The sequence below is a fragment of the Pelodiscus sinensis genome, chromosome 24 (genome assembly GCF_052426305.1).
Source record: "Pelodiscus sinensis isolate ZL-2025 chromosome 24, ASM5242630v1, whole genome shotgun sequence".
NCBI lineage: Eukaryota > Metazoa > Chordata > Testudines > Trionychidae > Pelodiscus > Pelodiscus sinensis.
In genome coordinates, this window is record NC_143075.1 from 18,799,867 (window position 1) to 18,825,810 (window position 25,944).

The following is a 25,944-nucleotide window of genomic DNA, read 5'->3' on the forward strand; positions in this document are numbered from 1 at the left end:
TGTGCACCAAATGACAAATCAGAATGAAAGTGAACAGGGAAGGTGTTACAGCTAATTGGGTTGAGTTACTCTGAGCAGCAGTGAAGCTGCCTGGGAGGTTTGACCTAGCAGGCGTGATCTAAGACAGTGTGGTGCAATGGTTAGGACAGGGAGACAGGGCTCTTGGCTTCATTCCAGGCTCTGGCAGAGGCCTGGGAACACAGATTCAGGAAGGACTGGGAGCCCAAGACTCCGGCTCCTGCCTTGACCCATTGGCGTACCCTCATCAGCTGGAACGCACACAGCTTGAGCACGGGTCCCTGCTCACCAGGCACTGGCTGCACATGCGCAGCTTGCAGGAACGAAAGCCGTCTACGGCGCATGTGCCAAACACGATGCTGACTCATCCGCTGCGCCCGCGCCTGAGCTTCTGTTACGTCACGCCGCTGAGCCAGAGTAACGTGCGCAGGGCTGAGCAGGCGGAGCAGTTCACTTCCCGTCCCCTCAGAAGCACTTCCGGTTTCTCCCTTCGCCTTTCTCCTTCCCCCCCCTCACCCAACCGAGGAGGCGGCAGCAACAAGATGGCGGCGTCGGGCGGCGGAGCCGAGACCCCGGGAGAGCCGGGCTGGGAGGTGGCGGTGCGGCCGCTGCTCTCCGCCTCCTACTCAGCCTTCGAGATGAGGGAGCTGCCGCAGCTGCTGGCCTCGGTCATCGAGAGGTGGGGCCCGGGGAGGGAGGGAGGAGTCGGTCCGTGTTATTCCTCTGGCAGGGTCCGACAGGGGCCCCAGCACCTCACCTGCCTCACCCCCGTCCTCCTGGGGCCGCTCCCCGCCCCGTGCCCCCGGCGGGGCTGGAGGAGAACTCCCCGCTGGGCGGGTCAAGCTGAGACCCTAGAGCGCTGCCCGTCTGGCCTGAGGCTGGGGACAGGCGCTCAGCTCTTCCCCGATGGGTCCCAGAGTGAAGCCGGCCAGGCTCGCGGTCGCGCTGCCGTGGGCAGCTGTCACGCGCTGAGCAGGGCAGACTTGGAGGGGCGGGGGGAGATTGGCAGGTGCTCCCAGCATGCAAAGGGTGCTGGGGGAGAGGAAGCAAAATGCAGGACAATGTAGCACTTTAAAGACTAACAAGATGGTTTATTAGAGGATGAGCTTTCGTGGGCCAGACCGTGTCAGCACTTTCCCGTTTCTAGACAGGCATGGGGTGCGGCTTAAAATGCGTCCCGCAGATGCTAGCTGGAGGCTACTTTGAAAAAATGGAGCTCAAAGCAGTGTCCAGGGGATAATGCCCTGGTGGGATCACTAGCACCTTGCTGCTTCCCAGTTTCTGAAAGGCTAAGTGTGGAAGCTCGCAAGCCGAGGGAGGGGAGGAGTACCCCTCTTGTCCATACCCCTCTTGTCCATTTTCTGTAGCTAACTAGTGTAAAAAAGATGAGCGCTCTGCCTCATCCTTGATAAAAAACAGGACTATGTAGCACTTTAAAGACTAACAAGATGGTTTATTATAGTTAGTCTGTTTTGTCTTTGCATTCCTCTAGTTTAAAAATGTATTGTTATATGCTACATAATGCAAACTACTGTGGTCTTTGTGTGATGAGATACTATATATTCATCTTACTAGACTAAGTGGGTTTGGATTTAGGTTCTGTCACTGAAATTATTTTTAAGAAATGGGGAGGCAGAAGTTTTATTCAAAGGCAAGATTCTCTGTGATCTTGTGTTTATCAGAAGCTGCTGGCATCTTGTTTTGAATGCATAGTGTATTTGCCAGTGGGAATATTTTCTGATGCTATTAACGCATGCCAGATGCTTTATTAAATAGATTGCATATAACCTAAGCTTATGTATGAAAGCTAATTTTCAGTTAGTGAAATATAACTCAAAATTGCCTATTAGGAAGCAACAACCCCCTCCCCCTGCAAATTCAATGCATTAGGAAAACTGAATAAAACATTGTTTTGCCAAATCATACAAAATATCCAGATCAGTAGACCCCTAAAGCAGGAAGCCTCTTTCAGCATGTATATTATGGTTCACCTAGAAATCTGTATATGTATTTCTGCTCCTTAAAAGCCTTGGCAAATCCTGCTTTTGAAGGCTACACCAGGATAGCCTTTCTCTCGTGAATCTCAGCTGTCAAATATGCAAATTCACCACCCCCTTAATAAAATATATATTGCAAAAATGTTGATTGTTGCAATGACTTTGTTCTTCCTTTTGTATTAAAGTGTTGGCCTGATTTAGACCAGTGATCCATTATTATTGTGAGAATTATTCTTGGAGGGGCTTATCTGATGGTCTGAGTGTTCTCTAGGCCCACTGAAGCTGATGGGAGTTGAGGGCTCTGTAGGATTAGACCCCCTGTGTCAGATTGTGGCCCCATTGTGATGCTGCATAGCTCTATGGTTTTGAGGAAGAAAATAGAAGATAATGCATATGATTATATTTTAAACTGTACTCAGACGTTATTAAAAAAGATGCTGTTGAATTTTCTCTTGGGTGTATCATGAGATGCACAGTTGCCATCATAATAAAAGCATGATGCAATGCCGTCCTAATAAAATAAAAAGTGTATGTAATTAAATATTTTGAAATTTAAAAAATAAATAAATCATGTCCTATTTTCCTGAGAACAGCTATATTTGGTTCTTAGGTGTAGGCATGTATAGCTTAGGTGTAGGCATGAAGGAGTTTTCCTAATGACCAAGATGTTTGGCAGCCAGTAAGTTTTGGCCCTCTTACTTAAATATGTAAAGTTAACTTTGAATTATGAAGTTGTTGATATGAAAGGGTGCCATCAACTTGGTGTCCAGTGTATATACAAAAATGTCTTTGTCAAATGGGACAGACTCAGAGCGATGTTCATACATGAAGGTAACTTTTTTTGTCAGTGTATTCCTCTTCAAGAGGGGGAGGCCTCAGTGATAACTACTGTCTGTAAAGGGTCTGATCCTGAGCCATGAAACTCAATGGGAGCTGACTCAAATCCAGAAAGCCCAATGAGGACACACAGGTGATTAAAACCTCTGAATGCTACTGGAATACAAAGATCAGTTACTGACCTGTGTGTTCTCTGAGAGGATTCTTGTTTTATGTGAAATAATATTTTATTATGGTGAAGAATATTTTGTATCAAACATTTGTGCTCCCACATAAGTTACACAGTTTAATGTTTTTATGGCTTCGTTATTTACAAAAACAGCCTTACTGATTCAATAAATTAGTTATTGACTGCTCTCTTAATAATAAAATCAAATCCCTCATCTTCAAATAAAAATGTGCTACATTTCCCTACGTTATAGTTCCTCTGCTTTTGGCCTCTCGTAAGGAGGATTGGTATGTCTCACAATTTGCCTTTCACAACAGAGCAGTAGCAATAGCTGAGAGGCGCTGCCAAATTGTTGGTTATTCTGTCATCCCCGGATTGTTCTTGCTTGTTCTCTTTAAAATACATCACATATAGATATTGCTGCTAATTTATGATTGTGCACAAAGAGGTGGAAGAGCAAAACCTGAATACATGTGAATATGAACTTTGGAGAGGTCTGTTTTCAAGCCTCTAGATACTTTACCTTTGAGTTATGGTCAAGCAGACGGATTCCTAAATTACAGGAATAAATTGTATTAAGAACTTTCAAATGATTAAAAACTAAGGGCTATATGCTAACCTAAATCCACATGTAATTTCTAGTTGTGTTTAGTAGGCATTGTTGTTCTTCAATCTGAATTAGGTTTATAGTTCGAATAAATTACTGGCATGAGGTAGTGTAAGGGGTGAACCTTAGAAAATCAGTGATTTTTGTTGGGGGGGGGGGAGGTAATTGAATTTCAAATGAAACGCGTAGAGTCTTTCTATTGTCTATTTAAAATTTGAATAAAATAGTTTTTAATTCAGAACTAGGGCTTTACTATCCCCATTCATCAGTGAGGGATTGTAGTTCAGCTTATTGTATGTCAGATAAGTTTCAAAATAAGATGACAAAATATGACTGAAAAAGAGGAAAAGACTGGTCATTAATTGATTACTGCACAGGTCAGCAATCCTTATTCAGAATGTTTAAGATTACACCAATGAGTGACGGGGTAGCAGAGTGATGTATTTTGCCTGCTGGAGACAGTATACCTAACCTGAGAGTTCATTGTTTCCATCTGGTATGACAAAGTGTGTATTCCTAAGTGGCTAGCTGACATTAAAAAAGTTTCTAAAATAAATAGCTATAGAGTACTAATAATAAATATGGTGCTGTGGAAATCATTGAAGCATATAACTAGACATGTAGCCAGGATGAAGGAGTATTAAATTTCCTCTCCTATTTACATGGATCTGAGAGGAAGTTGTAGGAATACTTCTAGATTCACTTTGGAAGTGGGGAGAGTTTCTGTTTCAAATGCCTAAACTCTAGGGAGGCAGCAATTGAAGTTAGGGTTTCCTTAGCTGACTATTGAGAGAGGCAGATTATAGTGATGAAACTGCAAAAGTCCCTTCCAATTTTTTTCATTAATTAATTTTAATAGGCATAGAGTTTGTCCTCCACTCATACCTTATTCCAATAGTTTCCTCAATGTTTCATATTTTATTTACTGCACATCTGATCAGGGTGACAAGGGAAATAATTCTTTGCTAGTTTCTTATTGTTCATGGTCTGCCACTGAACATAGTAATGATACTAAACAGGGATCCAGAGACACTGTCATGAAAATCTTATCTGAGGGCTAAAGCACTAGGTACTCTTGGATCTCTGCTTCTGAAGCAGTGGCAACTGGACAGGATAAAGTTATTTGTGCACTCAGGTGGTAGGCATGGAACATTCGAAAAACAATATAGTGTGTGAGAATAGTTTTGTGCTTAAAACACTGAAGTGTGAGAGAACCTAGGTTAAATTCTGCCTCTTCCAGGTCACTTAATTTCTCTGTGTCTTAGTTACCATATCTGAAGTATATGCTTCCTTTCTCCTGCCTTTTGTCTTCAACTGTGAGCTTTTCAAGGCAGGGCTATATCTTCTTATGTGCAGATCCCTGCATGGATACAAAATGTTGTATACGCATCTGTATCCTCAAAAATGAGCCGCAGATATCTGCATCCACGTCCATGGAACTGGATACTTGCAGATATAAAGCAGATATTCATGGGTTTGCAGGGCTTATGCATCTGTGCAAGTCACTGTAATGAAGTCGTCTCAGTTGAGGTATCTAGATGGTACAGGAATATAAATGATTATATAATAAGTCTATTGTGTTGGGGAAATTCTTCCCCTTCTCAGTAGCGCAACAGGTTATTTTTATTACCAATAGAAGTCTTGCCTTTCCCAAATTATTTCAGTTGCTTCCTCTGACTCTGCTGAATTTAGGGAGTTTCCAGGGTTTAAACCAAAGTATCTCTTTTGTTACTGCAAATTATGTCCTGTAGGCCATCAACCCACATCATCACATTTTTCTATAATCAGTAGGCAAGTGTTTCATTCTACGTTACAAGTTCAAAGCAGGTTGGTACTGAATGAAAGTACCATATGTTATGATTGATTCATTAGCTAGTGGATAGATCTCCACATCATACAGTGTCACCACAGTTGGCAAAGGTTGGTCAGTCAGGAAAATACAAGGACTGAATTAGCCATAGAGACTGAGCTATCTTCACATTCTAGGGGGACCTATCCATGCAAATGTTGAGGCACATCAGTGGGGCAGTGTGTGACGCTTGAACTGCCACTGCACATGCTAAATCTGTTCTGTGGAGCAAAAAATCTGACTGTTGAGCAAAAACCTTCTCTAATTATTTTTAGAGTTTTTATACATAGGGGTGGTTTTTGGTTTTACTGTGGTCAGTTTGACATTTGAGGTGACAATAACATTTCCCTCACTGGGAGTGAACAGTTTGTTTCTATCATAGTCATGGATTTTTTTCTGCTCCCCACATAAATCGTAAATGGATCTTTGAGGCCATGTGTCTTTGCCTCTGGAACAGATTTCAGCAAAAATATTTTTCTCCAAATGTGCAGCAGCTCTTCCAAAATTTCCCTCACTTTCCTCTCCTCACAAAAGCTTTGTCAATGCAATTGACTGTTTTGAATCCTTCATTTTGCAGAATTGCATGAGCTCTGGTTGGTTCTGTGCTCTGACAGAGAATGAATGTTAATGCCTCCAGTTCTAGCAAACCCCAGCAAACAATACAAAGCTTGTAGACAGCTCAGAGGAGATTGATCCTATATTAAAAAGTAATAAAAGGAGATCTCGGATGTAATGGAATGTGCCAAACTCTTGAAGGCATCAGGGTAAAATGTTTGTTGTGTCAAAATTCTCTTCTCAGATCCACAGTAGATTTTGACCTTGGTATTTTCCTCTCTTTCTTTATGCAGAAGTGCACATGGATGATGTCAGAGAGCTCCTTGTGAAATCTGGTCTTTTGTGTACTCTTAACCTACATTATACAGATTTCACATAGGAGATCACTATTTCTCACATTGGGGGTCCTGACCCAAAAAGGAGTTGCAGGGTGGAGTTTGGATTGCAAGATTATTTTAGTTGAGCTTGGTTTTGCCACTGTTACTTCTGTACTGTCTTCAGAGCTTGGTGGCCAGAGAGCAGTGGCTGTTGGCTGGGTACCAGCGGTGGTGCATAAATAAAGCTGACACTAATGTACCATGCCTCCCTTAATCCTGTATTACTGCCTTCAGTGCTTGTGGCTGGAAGGTGGTGGCTTCTGGGTGAGGGCCCAGAATCTGCAGGCAGCAGGGCAGAAATAAAGGTGGCAATACCATTTAATGCCATACTTCTGTGCTGCTGCTGGCGGCAGCTCTCACTTCAGAGTTGGGCTTCTGGTTAGCAGCCACCACTCCTCAGCTGCCCAGTTTTGAAAGCAGTGCCTCTGCTAGCAACAGTGCAGAAGTAAGGGTAGCAGTACTGCAACCCCCTATAATAACCTTGTGACCCCCTTGACTCCTGTTTAGATTAGGACCCCCACAGTTACAACACTGTGAAATTTCAGATTTAAATAGTTGACATTATTTTTAAACTTTAAAATTCCTATGTCCAAAATGGACCATTAATTTGGTAGGGCTCTGTATATATGGAATTAAGATATCTGTAATTAAATTTAAATAATTTTGCTTTCCATGTATTAATAAATATATCATATCTTCAAAACACTCAAACATTCACTGTTATTTTATATAATTGACTTGCTTTCCTGCTACGTTTGCTTATTGTAGTGAATCTGAAATCCTGCACCATGACAAACAATATGAGCCCTTCTACTCCTCCTTCGTTGCGCTCTCGACTCATTACATCACTACAGTGTGTGGTCTAAGTAAGTGTTGAGCATCTTTTGGCTCCTGTTTCTTGTCTAGTAACTGGGATGTAATAAGCAGGATGTTGTTTTTTTGGTACTTGCTTCTAGTCTATTTTCTGAATCAGATATTAATGTAGAGTTTGTGGGTCTGGTGTTTGTCAGCTGTGGGGGAAGTACAGACTTAAAGATCTAGGTGTTATAGGTGAAATCTGATACAAAACTAATGGTGAATCTTTGCTTTATGACTTCTCAATATTATTTATTGAAACCTTTTAGTGTTCTGCAAAGTAGCAAAAACTATTAAAGTATCCCTTTTATCTATCTATTGCAGCCCTTGCACTCCTTCTTTTTATCAATGGGTGTATCTAGACTACAAAACTATACCTGTGTCTACACTACCGCCGAGTTCTGTCGACATTAAGTTGACAACGTGGCAGTTTTGTCAATGGCGGTAAACCTCATTCTACGAGGAATAATGCCTTTTGTCGGCAGAGTTCTGTTGACAAAAGGCGCTATTGCATCCACGCTGTGCTTTTTCAAAAGACAGCATCTAGAGACTCTGTTGAAAAAAGCGGCTTGCTTTGTCGACAGTACTGGATGTAGTCTAGATGCTCTTTGTCGACAGTGGCTTTGTCTACAGTATCTGTTGACACAGCCTCTGTCAACAAAAGCCTGTAGTCTAGGCATACCCAATATGTTTGTGTAAATAGTTCCGTTGAAGTTACTGTGGTTATATCTACTCTTACTGGGATTGGTGTTGTCATAATCACTCCAGGGGGTGCTTTAGTGATGAAAATCCACTAAACTGATTAACTCTCTCCCATCAACCCAGCACAGTGCAGACTCTGCAAAAAGTTGACCTAAGCTATGTAAGCATAACTTAGATCAACTTAGCCATGTAGTGTAGATGAGGTCTTTGACTAATTGTGGAATGAGGTGCTATTTATAAGAATCTTAGGATTCAACCTCTTTTCTCTGTTTCCAACTGGTTTCTTTGGTATCATTGAGACTGTGATGCAGTGTTTTAACTCTGAGATGGTGGTGGTAAGTGATACAAGCCTTTTATTTTTGTAGTACCCAGGAACCAGCTGCAGTCAGTGGCAGCTGCTTGTAAAGTTCTGATTGAATTCTCATTACTGCGACTTGAAAACCCTGATGAGGCATGTGCTGTTTCACAGGTGAGTAGAAAGGTGGATTTTGAGGCTGGAAGCAGAACTGTATTGGAGAAAAGGTGTATGGCTTCTTCCTCCTTTGTTCTAGTATAATTCTAGGAGCTATTTAAGATGCAAAACTTATTCTAGAAATATTTACGACTTCATATCCTGAAAGAGTAATGCTTGTAACATCATCTTGTTGCCGCAGCTTCAGTGGGACAATGATTGGAGTGGGAGGGGAGGGTGGGCAGGGGAGAGCAGAGAGTCAGAAAACGCTTCTTCAGGGACAGAAAGAGACCTAATCCACCTTCCCTTGCTCATGTGCAATGCAGGGTACTTGTCACCTACTGGACCATCTCTTTTGTTAGTGCCTCCTTTTTCTAGAATTCTCGTGTGCAGGCATTAAGATGAACATTACCTGCAGATTTGAGTTTAAACAGACTCCAAGGAACAAAATTAACTCTGAATGTCCATTCTGATTTTGTTTTCTCTGCCTTGGTTTAATACAGTGACCTTAAGAGTTGCTTCTGCACTGTCAGATCGTTTGTTCTTGTGTAAGAAACAAACTCTTCTTGGGTCATGTGTTCCTCTCTCAGGGAGAGTTTTTCTCTTCCACAAAAAGAAAACAGGCTATCAAATTTCACAATCAATTAAAATCCTAAAGGTAAGCTGGCTTCTGAGGCTCTGACAGTGTGATCTGCTCCTTGCTCTGAGCCTGCGTGTGTTTTAGGAAAAATTGCTTTTCCAAGTGCTCTTCTGTGACAAGGAGAGGATTCATTCAAGCCCCGAGCACTGTCTCATCTGCTGTTCATTCCCTTCCATGCTCCCATATAAGAGATCAGCTTTGGCCTGTGAGATTGCAATGGTATGAATCAACCCCTGCAGAGGAGAACTGGTTTTGAGGGGAACATAGGGATCAAAAGCATTTGGATTTGATTTGGTGACTTTCTTTTTGTAGAAACACCTGATTCTACTGATAAAGGGGCTCTGCACTGGCTGCAGTCGTCTGGACAGAACTGAAATTATTACTTTCACAGCAATGATGAAATCAGCTAAGCTGCCTCAGACCATCAAAACCCTTTCTGATGGTAAGTGCTTCAGTGTAATCTTACAGCTTGTTGTTTCATTTCAGTACTTTCTTCAGGTACACAAAGCATTGCACTCTTCCTACCCTTGATGTGTAGAATGACCCTCTGCTTTTGCCCCTGCAGTGGAGGATCAGAAAGAGTTGGCCTCTCCAGTGAGCCCTGAACTGCGTCAGAAGGAGGTGCAGATGAACTTCTTGAATCAGCTGACATCAGTTTTTAACCCTAGAGTGACAGCATCACCGTCTGTTGCTCCAGAGACTCAGGTGAACAAACAGATTTAGAATGGAAGTGCTATGTTCCTAATACTCCTGGTGTGATCTTGGTAACTAATTGACCATTCATTAGCAGTGGTAAATAGGTCAATGGAGGGATGATAGGAGTTACTCTAAGAGAACTTTCTGGGTGTCTGGCTGGTGAGTCTTGCCCACATGCTCAGGGTTTAGCTGATCGCCATGTTTGGGGTCGGGAAGGAATTTTCCTCCAGGGTAGATTGGCAGAGGCCCTGGAGGTTCTTCGCCTTCCTCTGTAGCATGGGGAACAGATCACAGCTGGAGGATTCTCTGCATCTTGAGGTCTTCAAAGTATTTGAAGGCTTCAATATCTGAGATATAGGTGAGAGGATTATTCTAGGAGGGGGTGGGTGAGATTCTGTGGCCTGCACTGTGCAGGGGGTCAGACTAGATGACCTTAAAGTCTATGAGCATAGGAAAGGGCAGAAGACTATAGGAAATGAACAAGGAGCTTTTAAATGTTTGGATTAAGCTCTTCTGTATTTATTAAATCACATTTGGGTGGAGTTGGTGGGTGACAAATGAGATGGAGGCAAGTATGATCCTTTTTTGCTGGTTGACTTATCACATGAAAAACAAACAACTTTTGTACATGTGGCTCCTCATTGAGTTGTGCTGTAGATCAGTCTCGCTCCCATAAAGAGATCTGCAGCAACACGCCTGTATTTAACGTCATCTTGTTCATTAGGTGGAAGGAGAAAGCGATAATCAGACAGCCACAGATCAAGCCTCTGCAGCAAAGACCAAAAGTATATTCATTGCTCAGAATGTAGCCAGCCTACAAGAGCTTGGTAAGAATAAGCTTTTAATTTTTCTTTTTTTAAAAAAAGTGCTCTTGGGAGGTGCAAGACTGTGTGGCCAGGAGCCTGAGTTCTTCGTTCACGATGAATGACATGTGGGTAATGGTAGTACAGGCCTGCCCTATATCAGAACCTTGTCATCCCTAACCTGAAGGACCTATGGGTACAGGTTGAGTCTGTCATCTAAGACCTGCTCAGCGCTTTGTGTCTGTATTGAGATTGCCAATAAAGATGGTGGTTGTGGTGTGGATACTTGTTTTTTGGGAATAGGGATGACAATTTTACTTACCTGCAAATAACTGTGGTACATAGAAAAAGTTGAGGCAGTGTAAAACGACAAGGGATGGCATACAGACTGGGCATGGGTGATAGGGTTGGGAATCCTTGCTGTGTAATTTAGGTTTAACAGACCACATGAAATGAGAATGAGACCTTCCATGTAGAGGCACAAACATTTACTGTTACCTTTTTGTCTGTTTTCCTGTGGTGCATTGAAATGAGAGCTTAAATTAAGTATATCTATCATAATTACCTAATCTGTGGTGCTATTCCTGTGTTTCCTCACATCAAATTGCAACTGCATTATTTTTAAAGATAATTCCACAGGTGAAATATGGGAAACATTTTATTTGTACTGCTTTAAACCAGTGGCTCATCCTCTCTGTCACTTTTAATTCCAATTTTAAAGCCATGCAGTAGAATAACAAAGGTAAAACAATGTCCTATTTTTCCTGATTTTTGTGTGATAGGTGGCTCTGAAAAGTTGCTGCGAGTGTGTCTGAACCTCCCTTACTTTTTGCGATACATAAATCGATTTCAGGATGCAGTGTCAGCCAACTCATTTTTTATTATGCCAGCCACTGTAGCAGATGCCACTGCAGTCCGCAATGGGTAAGATATTTGAATTTTTCTTCTTTTTTAATATTGGGTATGTTGTGAGACACTGTGAATGTACAGGTGATACGGTTCTGGCTGCTGTTTATCTTCTTATTAGACGTTTGATGCCAGAAAGTTCTCTCTTGAGTACACGGGGCTTTTCTTAATCCTCATTTCAATGATTGTTATAGGTTTCATTCCTTGGTGATAGATGTGACCATGGCACTGGATACTTTGTCTCTCCCTGTGTTGGAGCCCCTCACTCCCACACGGCTGCAGGATGTGACCGTTCTTGCCCTCAGCTGCCTTTATGCAGGTGAATTAATGTCCTTTGGTAACATCTTCTTTCTAGAGATCAAATGACTTTTTCCCTCTCCCCTCATATTAAGAATTTGTGCTACCTCATATTCCCTCCTGAGAATGTTTGTTTGTAACTTTGCTTTAGGATAACTGAAACTATTCTCTCTTTTGCCCGCTGGATTAGTGACTATCCCTGGCCTAATCAACTGCCCGTGTTGTTTCTGCATTGTTAACTGTAGTGTAAGTGAACAGGAATAGATTTCCAAGGTCAGCTCTTTATTGTAATGCAGTTCTTTGCCCCCTCTCCTTTCATCAGGTGTCAGTGTGGCAACATGCATGGCAATCCTCCATGTGGGCAGCACCCAGCAGGTGCGAACTGGATCCACAAGCTCTAAAGAAGATGATTACGAAAATGATGCTGCCACTATTGTGCAGAAATGTGTAAGTCGATGGAGTGGATTGCAGCTGCATAAGGGAGAGCAGTTGTCTTGTTTTCACTTTATTTTTGTCAAGAATGTAAAGGATCAGGGTGAACTCAGTTTAAGTCTCACTCATGGAAGTTCCTACCAACTTTAACTGTTTGAATCATTGTTAGCGTCTCTTGCTCCCTGGCACTGGACTTGCTGACGCCTAAAGAAAGATTGATACGAATGAGCTAGTAATACCTGTAAGTTTGCAGTGGGAAGGTTTACTGTGTAGGGGAACTGAGCAAGCTTCAGAGAGGAGTGTTTGAGTAGTGTGTGGGATGGTTAAGTGACTTGTCTTCTAGAACACTGCAAAATGATTAGGATTTTTGGTTTTACTTACAGCTTGAAATCTATGAAATGATTGGTCAAGCCATCAGCAACTCACGCCGTGCTGGGGGAGAGGTAATAATCCCATCCCATCCGGAAGCTTTTCTTTGTTATAACTTTGCGGTGGTACATTTGGTCAGTTGTATTTACATTGCTGTGTGTCTCTTTTTTTTTTTTTTTCTTCCCACTGTTGGAATGCTAGCATTATCAGAATTTCCAGCTGCTTGGGGCCTGGTGTTTGCTCAACAGCCTCTTCCTCATCTTGAACCTCAATCCCACTGCCTTGGCTGATAAAGGAAAGGAGAAAGACCCACTGGCTGCGCTTCGAGTCAGAGACATTATTGCTCGTACCAAAGAGGGAGTAGGGTCTCCCAAGTTGGGACCTGGGAAAGGGTTTGTGTCTTCCTCTACTAAGTTAATCAGTTTAAGCATCTCACTGTTTCACTGGCTGCTCCTCCCTCACTCACCTCATCTTCATACTCAGCCCTCTCCTGTTCTTTTTACCAGTTTTCTTTCCTTTCCGTTTAAGTGAAATGACTGAGACTTTGCTCTGTTAATTTCTCACATATCACATTGTGCCCCCGCCTCTTTTTTAAGCTAGTACTTAGGTTCTAGTAAGAAAAGCTTTTTTGAAAATCTGTAAAGAAATCTGAAGATTCCACTTCAGACTTCGCCATGTACTTTCTGCTCTTGGGAGGGAATGTGTCCTGGATTTGAGGCAGTGTGCTTCATGGGATGAGCAGAGCCTATATTTCTATCTAGCAGATAGATGAGCAGACCCACCACCTTTGCTCCAATCAGTTCACAGCTCTGCAGTAGTAAGTGCAGTTGTGGGGTGGTGGGAATACTTAAATCTTGCCTTAAGGTGGAAAAATATTTTCAAATGTTATTACTTCCAGTTGAACTAAATGCTAAAATTAATTATTCTGTTCCCCTTATTATACAGATTTAAAATGTATACACTTGGTCTGACTGGTATGGCAAGTGAGATGTAAATATAGATGGTATAAGCATCAGGCAATATTCTTGATGCTTTAAGAGTTCAGAACAGATGATACTGTCTGAATTAAAAACCTCAGAGATGACAGAGTGATGTAAAATGGAGAGACTGAGTTGATAATTCTTTGGAAATTCCTTTAGTAAAGAAGCAGATGGCATTACAGTAGTGATTAAAATACTAATATTAAGACGTTTTCTTTTTCTGCAGACATCAAGGGTTTGGTGTTCTGTCAGTGGTGTTGGCAAATCATGCCATTAAGCTCTTAACATCCCTCTTTCAAGATCTGCAGGTGGAGGCACTGCACAAGGTGAGAAGGTATCTCTCTGATTTTATTAAATAGTCTTCTTAATTGGAACATGCTTTGAATCTTGCTTTGATGCTCTTCCCTAGGGATGGGAGACTGATGGTCCCCCAGCAGTATTGAATATCATGGCTCAGAGCACATCAATTCAGAGAATTCAACGTTTGATTGATTCCGTACCGCTCACTAATCTGTTGCTGACTTTGCTCTCCACTTCTTATAGAAAGGTAAGAGGTGGCACTTGGGTAGTTGTGTTGTGTAATTTTTCTCAGTTAAAACAGCGAGGGCTGCATGGAAAGTTCCTCTTGCTAGTATCAGCTAATATGCTAAGTAGAAAAAATTAGAACTGTGTTTTCTTATAAATGTTGTAAGTTATCAACAACGAATAGGAAAAGGTATGACTATGACAGAATCTGTCCTCAGATTCTTCCAGTGAACTAAATATTTATTCATGCCTAGCACTGGAGAGAAAATAAGGGTCCTGTGTATAGAAGGGAAGTCTTCACGTTTAGACTGTTCTGGGGAATGTATTTTGGAGTCTTTGTGTTGACTCTGTGTTAGCTACCCCAGAAAATGATGGATGCAACTTAGAAGAAAGGCTTCAGCGACACGCCAGTAAGCAGTTTGAGTAGAACTATAGTAGAAGGGAGTAAAAAAATGTTGAGGATTTGAAGGCAAGTATCTTTTAATCTGTTGTACTTTTAAGTTTCGACCACGTGGTGTAACTTGTTCTGTTCTTCTTTTCAGGCCTGTGTCTTGCAACGTCAGAGGAAGGGTTCCATGAGCAGTGATGCGAGTGCCTCTACTGATTCCAATACGTATTATGAGGATGACTTCAGCAGCACTGAAGAGGACAGCAGCCAGGGTAATAGTTTTCAGCAAGAAGCTTAACTCTAGAACTTACACATCTTTTTTTTCCACCATTTTGGAAGCCTGTGCACTAAGCTTTTATCTCCGAGGGTTGGCTTATACTGTTGTGCTTAAGAATTACATTTATTTATTAGGATCACTGGGCCAAAAAACAAACAAACCACCAGCTATGCTCTAGGTATTGAAATTAGCCTCCCAATGTTACTGGGTTCACGTATACGCTCCAGATGAAATTTTGGGGAAGAGTGAGAATTCTCTCTCTCTCTCTTTATAGGTGAATCCCTGCTGAATGAGGTAGAGCTCATTGGCCTCATGACAGAAAGGGAAGGTGAAGTGTAGGGCTTCTGGGATTGCCCTTTACTGGGCTCCTTAGTGATCTAGCTTGTAGAAGCAATGTCATTTTATATCTGCATCATTGTTTTCCATGTACTTTTTATTAGACGATGACAGCGAACCTATCCTTGGGCAATGGTTCGAAGAAACGATTTCTCCAAGTAAAGAGAAAGTGGCCCCACCCCCGCCACCTCCCCCACCTCCCCTAGAGAGCTCCCCTAGAGTGAAAAGCCCCAACAAACAGACTACTGGGGAAAATGGAAATATCCTGGCCAGCCGCAAGGACCCAGAATTGGTATGCTATGATATCTGAGATGAATTGTATAATTGGTGAGCTGTAACACTGAACGCTTGTGCGTCTGGCACTTATCAGTTTAAATTCCAGGCATTTTAATCTATTGCTGAATTAAGAGTCACTATCTAGTTGATGTAGAGGGTGGATGGCTGTGGATCTGATTTCCAGAGACCTTGGCTTCGGAAGGAGCTGTTTGCATTACTCCGTCTGGTGATATGTATTAATTGCTATTATCTAGGGAGAGAGGGATTAAGATGATATTGATTTAGGTTGCAGGGGGTGAGGGAAGATGAGGGCAAAATTATAAATGGAAATGTTAACGGCACTTTATCAGACAAACAGTTCCTTTGGGTAATAGTGAAAGTTAATGCTGCTGTTGAGAGAGATAATGGATTTGTATGCTCATCTATACCAGCTGAAGCAGGGAAATAAGAACCTCTCATCCCAGTGGGCTTGTCTTGAAGTGTAATGGCAGACATGAGGAGCAGTTGCACAGCAACCTGAATTGTAATGAGAAGAGAAAAGTAAAACCGAACTCTTAATTTTTAGCTCTTAATGGAATGAAGAGTGTAGCTAAGTGGTGAATTACCTCGTGTTTCTAGCAATAAGTTTTCTTTATGCAGTGTTTCTATGGCCTCCATTGGATTTTGATATTTCTAAGATTGATGCATTTCTCTTTTCCTTCTAGTTTTTAAGCCTGGCTTCCAATATTCTGAACTTCATCACTTCTTCCATGCTGAATTCCAGAAATAACTTCATTCGCAACTACCTGAGTGTGTCTCTTTCAGAGCAGCACATGGCCACACTGGCTAGCATCATCAAGGAAGTGGACAAAGATGGGCTGAAGGGTGAGAGAACAGAACTACTTTACTTGGGGAGTGTCTAGGATGAGGGAGTTGTACTTAAAGGGTTTTCTTTGTCCAGTGTTGGGATCATGATTCTACAAGTAGAGCTGTAGTAGTAACACATCTCTTTTGTGTTGCAGGCACGTCCGATGAGGAATTTGCTGCTGCACTGTATCATTTCAACCATTCCTTGGTGACCTCAGACCTTCAGTCCCCTACCTTGCAGGTTAGGATGTAAATTGAAAGCGTTTGTGTCTGGTGTTGAATTTACATGGAGAATGCGTTCTGTGTTAGTACATCGTTCCCAATGGAGCCCCTTTCGAACATCACAAATGGGATATTGTGGGGCTGGCAGAGCGATTGGGGGGATTCTTTTTCTAATGAGTAATCCCCTGAATGAAAACAGTTGGAGAGCAGTCTGTATCAGTGCTCATTTGTATGGGAGTTTAAATTGATCTCCTTTAAGGCTACATGTTTTAAAGGGAAAACTGAATAATTCTCCAGATCTGGGGTGCTGCTAGTTTTGAAGAATTGTTTCTGAATATGTAGATTGCTTTATGAATTTCTTGTTTGGTTTTCTATGATTCTCCTCTTTTGCTTTCACATGTTAACTTTGTGGACTATAGGTTCCTTTGTCAGGCCATGTACTGACCTCCCAATGTTTAATGATAGAAGAGGGTTTATAAATCCATTACAGTAGTCTCCCAAATCCTTATGTCTTTTGTTGACTCTTTCCCCCTATGGTTTAAATCAGGGGCAGGCAAGATATGGCCCATTGGCTGTATCCGGGCTGCCAAGCTACCCCATTGGGATCCTCAGGCGCAGAGCAGCCCAAAGCCACTTGAAGTGGATGGCTACTCCCTGTTGCTCTCTGTTCCAGACACCATGGGGAGGCTTTGCACGCTGCCCTAGCCTCCCAGCAAAATCTCTCAGCGCCCATTGGTTGGTTTCTAGCTAATAAGAGCTGAGATTTTTCTAGGGGGTGGGGCAGCACTCAAAGCCTACCTCCCCTCCATTCAGAGCAGAGAGCCAAAGGGAGCAGCCTGGCAGGGACCTGCCTAGGTAAGCGCCTCCTGACTAAAGTCTACCTCTGGTACCTCCCTCCCCTATCTCCCTGCCCCAGTCTACTACCCCCTCCTGTCCCAGGTCACTATCCAAACCCTCTGTACCTCTCTCCCTGCTCTTCTAGGTCCCAACTCCCTCCTAGACCCTACATCCATTCCTGTTACCCCTCTCTCGGGCCAGAATCCTTTTCTGCACCCATCCCTCCTCCTGGACCCTGCACCTTAAGTCCCTGCCCCAAATCACAACCCCCTCCTTCACCCAAACTCCCTTTCAGACCCTGCACCCAGTCCCCTGCCCTGAGCTCTGTTCTGCACCCAACCTCCATCCCAGACTCAGCATCCACTCCATAGAAAAGTGTAGCCATTGACCACTTACCAAAATCTTGGAGTCCCTCCTCCCCATCCAAAATTATTGCCCGCTCCTAGTTTAAATATAGTAATTTAAAAAAAGTAGTTACTTTTTTTTTTTTTTAAATCTGCATTTTTTCCATGTGTGAGCAGAGAGCACACATAGCTGCACTAGAAATGGAATGAAATGCACGTAGCTGCAGTAGAAATGGCATGTTGGAGTGGGGATCCTCTCTCCAATTCTGGCTAGAATTTGCTGTAGACATGGCACTTCAGAGAGTGGGATATAAAATGGAACTTGAAACAAATCCTGGCAGCTAAAAAAAGAAGTAGTGAATGAAGGGTTTTCCAGAGACTGAATTGGTGCTAGTTAATCCCTTGCAGTGATGGCTAACATACATAATAGATGTAATTAAAGTTTGAAGAGATTCTTATCGGTAACAGATTAAATCTTTCCTTTTGCTTGTCCATGTTGGTTTTGTAGCACAATAAAAGTTTAGTCCATTCTCCTTTGGTGATATTTTTTTTCTCCCTACATCCCCCCAGTCTATTTGGCTTTTGACAGTAAAATAGATTATATGATTAATGTCAGACAGAGTAATTAGATTCTGCAAGTCTGTCTACTGTTATGTCAAAGCACCATCTCTTCTTCCCATATTGTGTGTCATAAGTGAGCAGAACTCATGCACATTTTTTCTACACTTTTTTATGTAACAAAAATCCCTGATGGTGTAGATGGAGGCTTAAAGAAAAGTCCCCCAAAACTGCTCAGCATAACAGGTACTTTTGCCATATTGTACATATTGGTACATGTACCGCCTAATATAACTTTTCATAGGTAAATACCAATATATTTAATCTTATATATACACTTAGAGTGCAGTCACTTATCACTGTCTTTGGATTGTTGAAGTCTTATAGTTACTTTAAGAAACATGCAAGGCTTTTCTTTCAACTGTGTATCTGTTGTTTTATGCCAGAACACTCTTCTACAGCAACTGGGAATAGCCCCTTTCTCTGAAGGACCATGGCCTCTATACATCCATCCGCAGAGTCTGTCTGTGCTGTCTCGACTTCTCCTTATCTGGCAGCACAAAGCCAGTGCTCAGGGAGACCCCGATGTCCCAGAATGCCTTAAAGTTTGGGAGAGGTAAGAAAATGTTAATATATATCATGACTAAAAGTAAGTAATGTACTCATTCCCACGACGACTAATTTCCTAGGAGGTGATATTTTCTGCTGGATAGATTAATCCAAAAACCAGACATTTGTCCTAAAACCCTAGATAAATCCTAACTGGGAAGGATGTGAAGCTTGGAAGATCGAGTTGATTCCTTTGGGAAAGAGTGGTCAAGGTAAAGCTCTTCAGAAATGCCTTAGTGGGGAAAGTTCAGCCCCTGGATGAAAATAGAGAGGGAAAACACTTATCAAAGGATCAAGACCTGGATGAGAAGTACAGAATGGTTCCAAGCAGCTATGATTTTAAAAAGAAAAGGCAATAATTACATTATTTTGGTGTCTTATTCGAAGTCCATCATTGTAGTATGTGCGCTCTTTTCTGCCACATCTTGACCCGTATGAACTTGTTCTTCTTTGAGGGCTGGTTCATGATAATTCCAACAGGGGTGGGGGTGTGTATGCGTGCATGTGCACAGAAGCCAGAAGATTTTTACTTAAGCAGCATACATTGTGTTAAGAACGGCCAGACTGGGTCAGACCAAAGGTCCATCTGGCTCAGTATCCTGCCGCCGACAATGGCCAATACCAGATGCCCTAGAGGGAGGGATCGCAACAGGTAATCATCACGTGATCCCTCCCGTCACCCACTTCCAGAGAAACAGAGGCTAGGGACACCATTCCTACGCATCCTGGCTAATAGCCATTAATGGACCTAACCTCTGTGACTCTATCTAGCTCTTTTTTGAACCCTGTTAAAGTTCTAGCCTTCACCGCATCCTCTGGCAAGGAGTTCCACAGGTTGACTATATTGTCCTAGGTGCCTAGTATGGAGTCCTACCAACCCCCCCAGTTCGTTCTTAGCAACCAATGATGGCAGCTGGAACGTTTCACTCTTGTTCCAGTAAGGACCATTAGCAGTGTCCAACTTTTAGTTTTACGAAGTTGGCAGTAGCAATTTAATTGTTAAGTTGGTGTAAAGGGGTACTCTCCCCCTTTTTTCCCTTGTACTAGGGCATGCTTCAGTCCTGAGGGTTCATAGCTTGTGAGAGTAGCCCGCACAGTACTTAGGTGAGAGTCATCAAAAAGGCAAGTGCTGCATGTGTAAAACTTTTCATCCATGGACAATTAGGGATTGGCACCTAATAGGCACTGATAAGCATGGGATTATCAGTTAATCTTGTTGCTTACATGCATTCTCCCCCTGCCCCCACTGTCTTTATATCACTGTGTCAGAGTCAGCAAGGGCGGCAGGAGCAAGAGCTGGTTCCTGTGTGGAGCTGGCTTTCAGCAGGCTCCCCATGAGCGCCAGGTCTGCCTATCCCCCTCTCTGATAGAGAGGCAGCAGTGCAGAGGGTGAGGGGGGCAGGCTGCAGCCAATAAAAGTGGGTAGCCAGCTTTCAAGCCAGCTCCCTGTGCATATCTGCTCCTGCAGATCTGCCTCGCTGCGTCCTACAGAGGTTGGGAGCAGGCGGGAGCCAGTGCTGGGGGGAGCTGGCTTAAAAGATGGTTTCCCCCAGCATCAGCTCCGCAGAGCCGCCTCTGTCCCACCCCCTCTAATAGAGGCAGCAGTTGTGAGGGGGGGACTTCAGAGGCTGCCGCGAAACAGCGTCTGTCCACAGCAGGCCCGAGCTCCCCATGGACAGAGGTTGCTCTGTGGGATAGGCATTAGGTCTCATCACAGTGCCAGCGGACACCTCAGCTTCACTGAACTTATTTGGCACCAACCTCCAGCTTTGTGCTAGTGTCGCATGCTGCACTGGCCTTAGCCTTAGTGCTGGTGATCTCCGTGACATCGACCCCCCCACCGTGGCATCACCAACCTCTGCAGCATGGTGTCTCACTTCGGCACTGTGTCTCTGCAATAGACATGCAGTGCTACCATGGCACCTATGTTTGCAGCCGTGAGTGGTCTCTTTGAATTTGCCACATCTAGGCAATCTGCCAGAGGTGGGGCTTTCCCCAGATAAACCTATTCACCATGACACAACAGGAAGTGCCAGCAGTTCTGCTCCTTCGAAAACCACAGTCCGAGCTCTTGCAAGGACGTGTTCCTCCTCCTATGGGGAGGTCGTCTCCTATATATCTTTCTGCCTATATTGCTCCTTCACAGGCTTCTCCTCAAGGTCTGGAGGGAACAGGCTGTGGTCATATTGAGAGCACTGGTACACATCCCTCTTAAACATGACTGTAGAAACCCCAGTCATCCTTTGCTTTTCTCAGACCTCCTGACCCAAGACCACGGTCGCCTCCAACATCTGAACCTCGAGTCGCTGCACCTCCATGGTATGGAAGCTCCCTGGTTGACCTCAGTGGAGCTTTCCTGCTCAGACCATATTAGGCAAGTTGTCTTGGGCAACAGGAAACCATCTACAGGAGCCACCTGCCATGCCAAGTGGAACAGATTTTTGGCCTGGTTGGTGCAGCACTGCTTATCCCCAATGCTAGCCTCAGTGCTGCTTATTCTGGCCTTCCTTGTCCATCTGAAGCAGCAGGCGCGCTCTGTCTCATCAGTAAGGGTTCACTTAGCTGCCATATCGGCCTTTCGCCCAGACACCTGGGGTGCTCAATGTTTGTGAACCCCATGGTCAGTAAGTAGACAGACTGTACCCTCAGGTCCACTAGCCTAATCCTGCTTGAGACCTCAACCTGGTCCTTTCTAGGCTAATGGAACCACCATTCGAACTGTTAGTGACCATGCTTTACCTCTCTTTATAAGGTGGCATTCCTGGTAGCAAGAACTTTGGTTAGGAGGATTTCGGAGTTTAGGGTCCCAGCAGTGGAGCGCTCCCTCCAGCCCCCCAAGCTGTGTTCTATAAGGACAAGGTGCAGCTATGGCTTCATCCTGCTTTCCTACCAAAGGCGGTGTTGCAGATGCATTAACCAGGACTTCTTTCTCCCTGGTATCCTACCCTAAGCCACATTCCAGCTGTCAGGAACCAAAGGCTCCACTCTCTGGATGTTTGCAGGGCACTGGCCTCTTACATCGAGAGAACAGAACTGTTCAGGAAATTGGTGAAGTGGAGCAACCCTGCTGGGAGATGTTGGTGGAGCAGAGCAGGTTGCTGGATTGCTTTGATTCCCATGGCTCCAGCTGCCATGGAGGTGGAGGGGTGGAGGTGTGTGTGGGGGGGGCGGGCAGGCAGGGGCTGACCCCAGCTGCCGCCCTGCCCCAGCCCCTTTGGAAATGCCTGAAGCACCCTGAGCCCGGCATGCTAATACTCATACAGGGGACCATCCTGTCCATCACAGGGATCTGGGGCGGCTGTCCCAAGCCATCCCATGGATGGGACAGCCCGGGTGTCCTACATTCGTGAATGCTACCTCATTGCAGAGTTCCCGCACCTCCACTCACGTGCACTTCACCACAGTGCAGACTTCATCCACAGATGGAGGAACTCTGCAGAGCAGACACATGTCATCCATCCACACCTCTGCTGAAATTGGGCTTCAGAAGGGTAGCTGAGTTAGTCTGCAACAGGAAAAACTTAAAAATCAACAAATAGTCTTGCAGCACCTTAAAGACTAACAAAACATGTAGATGGTATCAAAGCTTTTGTGGGCACAACCGACTTCTTCGGGTGACACTGACACTTTGGATGACAATTAGGCTTGTGAGTCACCTGATTGGAATTGACATGAACAAGCACTCCAAGTAAAAATGTTTTTCTCACCTTTGCATAACTGTTGTTCTTCAAGATGTGGTGTTCATATCCGTGCCAATACCCACTCTCCTACCCCTCTGTCAGAGTGGCTAGGAAGAAGGAACTGGGAGGGTGGCTGATAGCAGCAGAGTTCTGTTTTAGGCGCAATGAGGGCGTGACTCCAAGGGCACCCAGGTCAACCTAATGGATGCTGCCAAGGGAAAAATCTTCCAGCTTCTATGCATATACATGTGCACACGCCTGATTGGAATGGACATGAAAGCATGTAGTAAGACTTGGGTCATAAATAAGATTCTAGTTTCACTGCTTGATCAAGTAAAAGGAAATCATTATTTAAAAGTGCATCTTAATCAGCTAGCTTCAGGGAAACTGCTCTTTTTAAAGAGGGAGCTATAGGTCACGCTCTTGAAAGAACAAACTTCTTACTGAACCTCTTTCCTGTTGCTGACAGGTTTGTGGGCACACTGAAACAAAATGCTCTGCAGGGGACTCTTCCTAATGACACCGAAGATCTGAATGTTGAGCACCTCCAGCTGCTGTTGCTTATTTTCCACAACTTCTCAGAGAAAGGGCGCAGGTCTATCTTAACCCTGTGTATTCAGACCATCCTAGAATTGACTGTGAACATGGACTCCCAGCTGCGGTCTGTGCCCCTTATCTTGGCTCGCCTTCTACTGGTGTTTGACTACCTGCTTCATCAGTATTCCAAAGTTCCTGTGTACCTGTTTGAGCAGGTGAGGGTTTGAGGATGCATGTTTCCAATGTTTATTCGGATAATCACTCAGCAATTACCTATTTCATTGTTTCACTGTTGTATTCGTGTTCATTGCCAATGTTTCCTTCTGATTTCATTAACAGTAAGCAGGATTACATCCAGTTATCAATACAATTTCATCTGTTAATTTCCAGCAGCTAGTTTGGTTGGAGGTTTTGTACTCAGGCATAAGTGATGTTATAAGTCAGGGGTCTCCAAACTACGGCCCACGGGCCGGATGCGGCCTGCGAGGCCCTCTCATCCGGCCCGTGGAGACCTTTTTGGCTTGTTGGTGGCCGTTGCGCTTTATTGCTTGTGAACATCCGGGCTCTGTGCGTCCCTCACAGCGAGAGGGGTTGGGACTTGGCGTGGACAATTGCTCCCTATTGGCCAGTGCGTTCTTATCCTATTGGCTAGCTCTCTCATGAGGTCACTAGTGGGCTGGGCTCTCGATTGGTTGAGCGCACGAGCCTAAATCTGCGTTCGATTGGCTCGTGGCCCAGCTTGACCTTGGATTGGTACAGGGCTATGACGTAGTCTCCTTTATGCCACCCAATCAGCGAAGGGGCTAGTAGCTGGTTTATGGGGCTCTTGGCGCGAGAGGGGGCTGAAGTGGGTACTTCGCGCGCGCGGGGGGGGGGGATACCTGAGGAGCTGGTGCCCATTGCAGGAAGCGCTCTGGTTGCTGTGGCACAGCCTCTGGGTGACACTGTGCCGTGCCTAGCGCGCTGCCCTGGTCTCTGCAGTGCGCCCTGAAGAAACATCCCTCTCCCTTCCACGTCTGGTCTCTCTCATCCACAACCCAGAGCAGCACCGCCCTGCCGGGTATCAGTCTGTGGGAGCGTTGGGCACTGCTTTCCAACTTCCTTTACCAAGTGATAACGTGTCTGCTTTCAAACCAGCTTTTCCCATTAAAATGCATGCCCCTTGTTCCATGGGGCTATGTTACAAATTGTCACCTCATTCCCTGCATGATAGGAGAGCGATCACATCTCTTCAAGTGTGAGTGTCTTAGGCTTGAACATATTGCCAGGATTATGTTGCTTACAATTTTCATCACATTGCGCAGGTGGAAATGAGTTCTCAGCAGTTTCCCCGTTCTGGAGCCCCTCCTGCAGGACTAGGACAAGCACCACCCCCAATTTCAAACAGTGGATCTATTTTAATAAATAATTAAAAACAACATCCATGTTTTGATTTTTATTTGGACCTCAAGTGTGTAGTCGGCCCCCGAACTGCTGTTTGATAGTTAATGCGGCCCTCGGGCAGAAAAGTTTGGAGACCCCTGTTATAAGTGAATGCATACTGGACAGCATGAGTCAGTAACGGGGCAAAGCCCAGAGCAATGAACCTGCCTTTGTAATACGAATAAGTGCCTTTTTACTGATGTATGTATTCTCAAACACCTTTCAGGTAAAATTCTTTGACTTTAGCACAGCTCTGTTGTTTTGTTGCAGTTTTTGGCACTATTCCAGATTAGTGAGATCTCCGTATTTTGCAGACTATTCTCTGAAGTTCTTTAATATCTTGACAGTAGTCTTACTCCACTGGCTGAAAAGTATGGACCCGTCTCTAGCTGTGTGCTCAGTGCTATATCTGAGTCCTCAGAAGTTAGGGAAGTTCATTTGCCTTAAAGGAGGAATTGTCTGTTTTTCTTATCACCAGTTTTCCCTGTTTTTTTTTACATAGGTGCAGTATAACCTGTTAACCCAACCCCTTGGCTGGGTGAGTGGACCCCAAGATAGTAATAGAAAAACTTCTGTCCCGCTATATCATGGATTTAAAGAAGTGGAAGAAAACTGGACCAAACATTGTTCATCAGGTCAGGGGGGAATTTGTTCAGTAAACTTTTACTCCGAGGCATAGAGTTGTGGCTGCATAATAAATGAGTGCTCCAGCATATGGTGCTGCAGATCAAAATAAAAAGTTCCTTTCAGCAGCTTTGGGGGTGTGGTTTAAGACCCATTAGCCTAAATACCAGGCTTGTTATGAATAAATTACTTGTAATTTTATACAGAAGGAGAGATGGAGAAAACCTGTAAACCTCTAGCATTACTCGGCCACTGCTTATTGACCAGAACATGCCTTGCTCATGTGCTATATGGAATATAATTGTTTAAAATAAACATTTTTAAACTGTTTGGAAAAAGTACTCCAACACTAGACACACATCAGTCAGTTAATCTTATGTTACCTATAACAAAGTCTGTTGAAGAAATTATTACTTTAGCCTTAAGTGACTTGTCTTTGAGGGAAAAAATTACCAGTGGTGACATACCAACAGTATTGCTCATCTCTTCAGTTGTTAAAATTTAACTTTGAATTATATCTTTTGGTATCTGTGTCCCAGATTCAGCTCCACAACCCAGATTCTACTGTATCCTGTCACCAGAAGCATCGGAGGATGACCTGAACCGCTTAGATAACATGGTACCTGGACTTTTGTTAGACTGTCTCTGAGTCTGTATTACATTAGAGAAATCAGCACAGAAAATGACTAGCACTGTAATTGAGATTTGAGACACAAGCTGCCCAGGGATTTCGTTCAGTCCTGCATTAAAATAGAACCGTGTGCTTTAGCTGAATAGATGTTAGTATAAAATGGTAAAACAAAGGTTTTGAATACTTACAGTTAAAGTGTGTACAAATTCTAACTTGGAAAGTGATATTTAATGAAATTAGCCCAGGTCTCCTAGCCCATATGTTCTTGCAGTGATTTGCCCAGTGATTAAGT

At 43.8% G+C, this 25,944-nt stretch overlaps 1 protein-coding gene across 5 annotated transcripts in view; it reads left to right on the plus strand.

Annotated features, from left to right (window-relative positions):
* Positions 1-506: 506 nt before the first annotated feature.
* The window catches only part of UBR4 (ubiquitin protein ligase E3 component n-recognin 4), a 132,685-nt gene continuing 107,247 nt past the window's right edge, over positions 507-25,944 (plus strand). For all 5 annotated transcript variants that reach the window (XM_075906473.2, XM_075906476.2, XM_075906478.2 and 2 more), the window contains exons 1-21: positions 507-697; positions 7,178-7,275; positions 8,332-8,435; positions 9,370-9,499; positions 9,623-9,762; positions 10,478-10,580; positions 11,339-11,480; positions 11,657-11,781; positions 12,082-12,206; positions 12,575-12,634; positions 12,762-12,952; positions 13,767-13,866; positions 13,950-14,087; positions 14,608-14,725; positions 15,171-15,358; positions 16,047-16,206; positions 16,344-16,429; positions 18,596-18,765; positions 22,908-23,190; positions 24,900-25,032; positions 25,561-25,640. In XM_075906473.2, the coding sequence (XP_075762588.2) occupies positions 561-697; positions 7,178-7,275; positions 8,332-8,435; positions 9,370-9,499; positions 9,623-9,762; positions 10,478-10,580; positions 11,339-11,480; positions 11,657-11,781; positions 12,082-12,206; positions 12,575-12,634; positions 12,762-12,952; positions 13,767-13,866; positions 13,950-14,087; positions 14,608-14,725; positions 15,171-15,358; positions 16,047-16,206; positions 16,344-16,429; positions 18,596-18,765; positions 22,908-23,190; positions 24,900-25,032; positions 25,561-25,640 (2,811 nt within the window). In that variant the 5' untranslated portion in view covers positions 507-560. The remainder of the gene's footprint in view (positions 698-7,177; positions 7,276-8,331; positions 8,436-9,369; positions 9,500-9,622; positions 9,763-10,477; positions 10,581-11,338; positions 11,481-11,656; positions 11,782-12,081; positions 12,207-12,574; positions 12,635-12,761; positions 12,953-13,766; positions 13,867-13,949; positions 14,088-14,607; positions 14,726-15,170; positions 15,359-16,046; positions 16,207-16,343; positions 16,430-18,595; positions 18,766-22,907; positions 23,191-24,899; positions 25,033-25,560; positions 25,641-25,944) is intronic.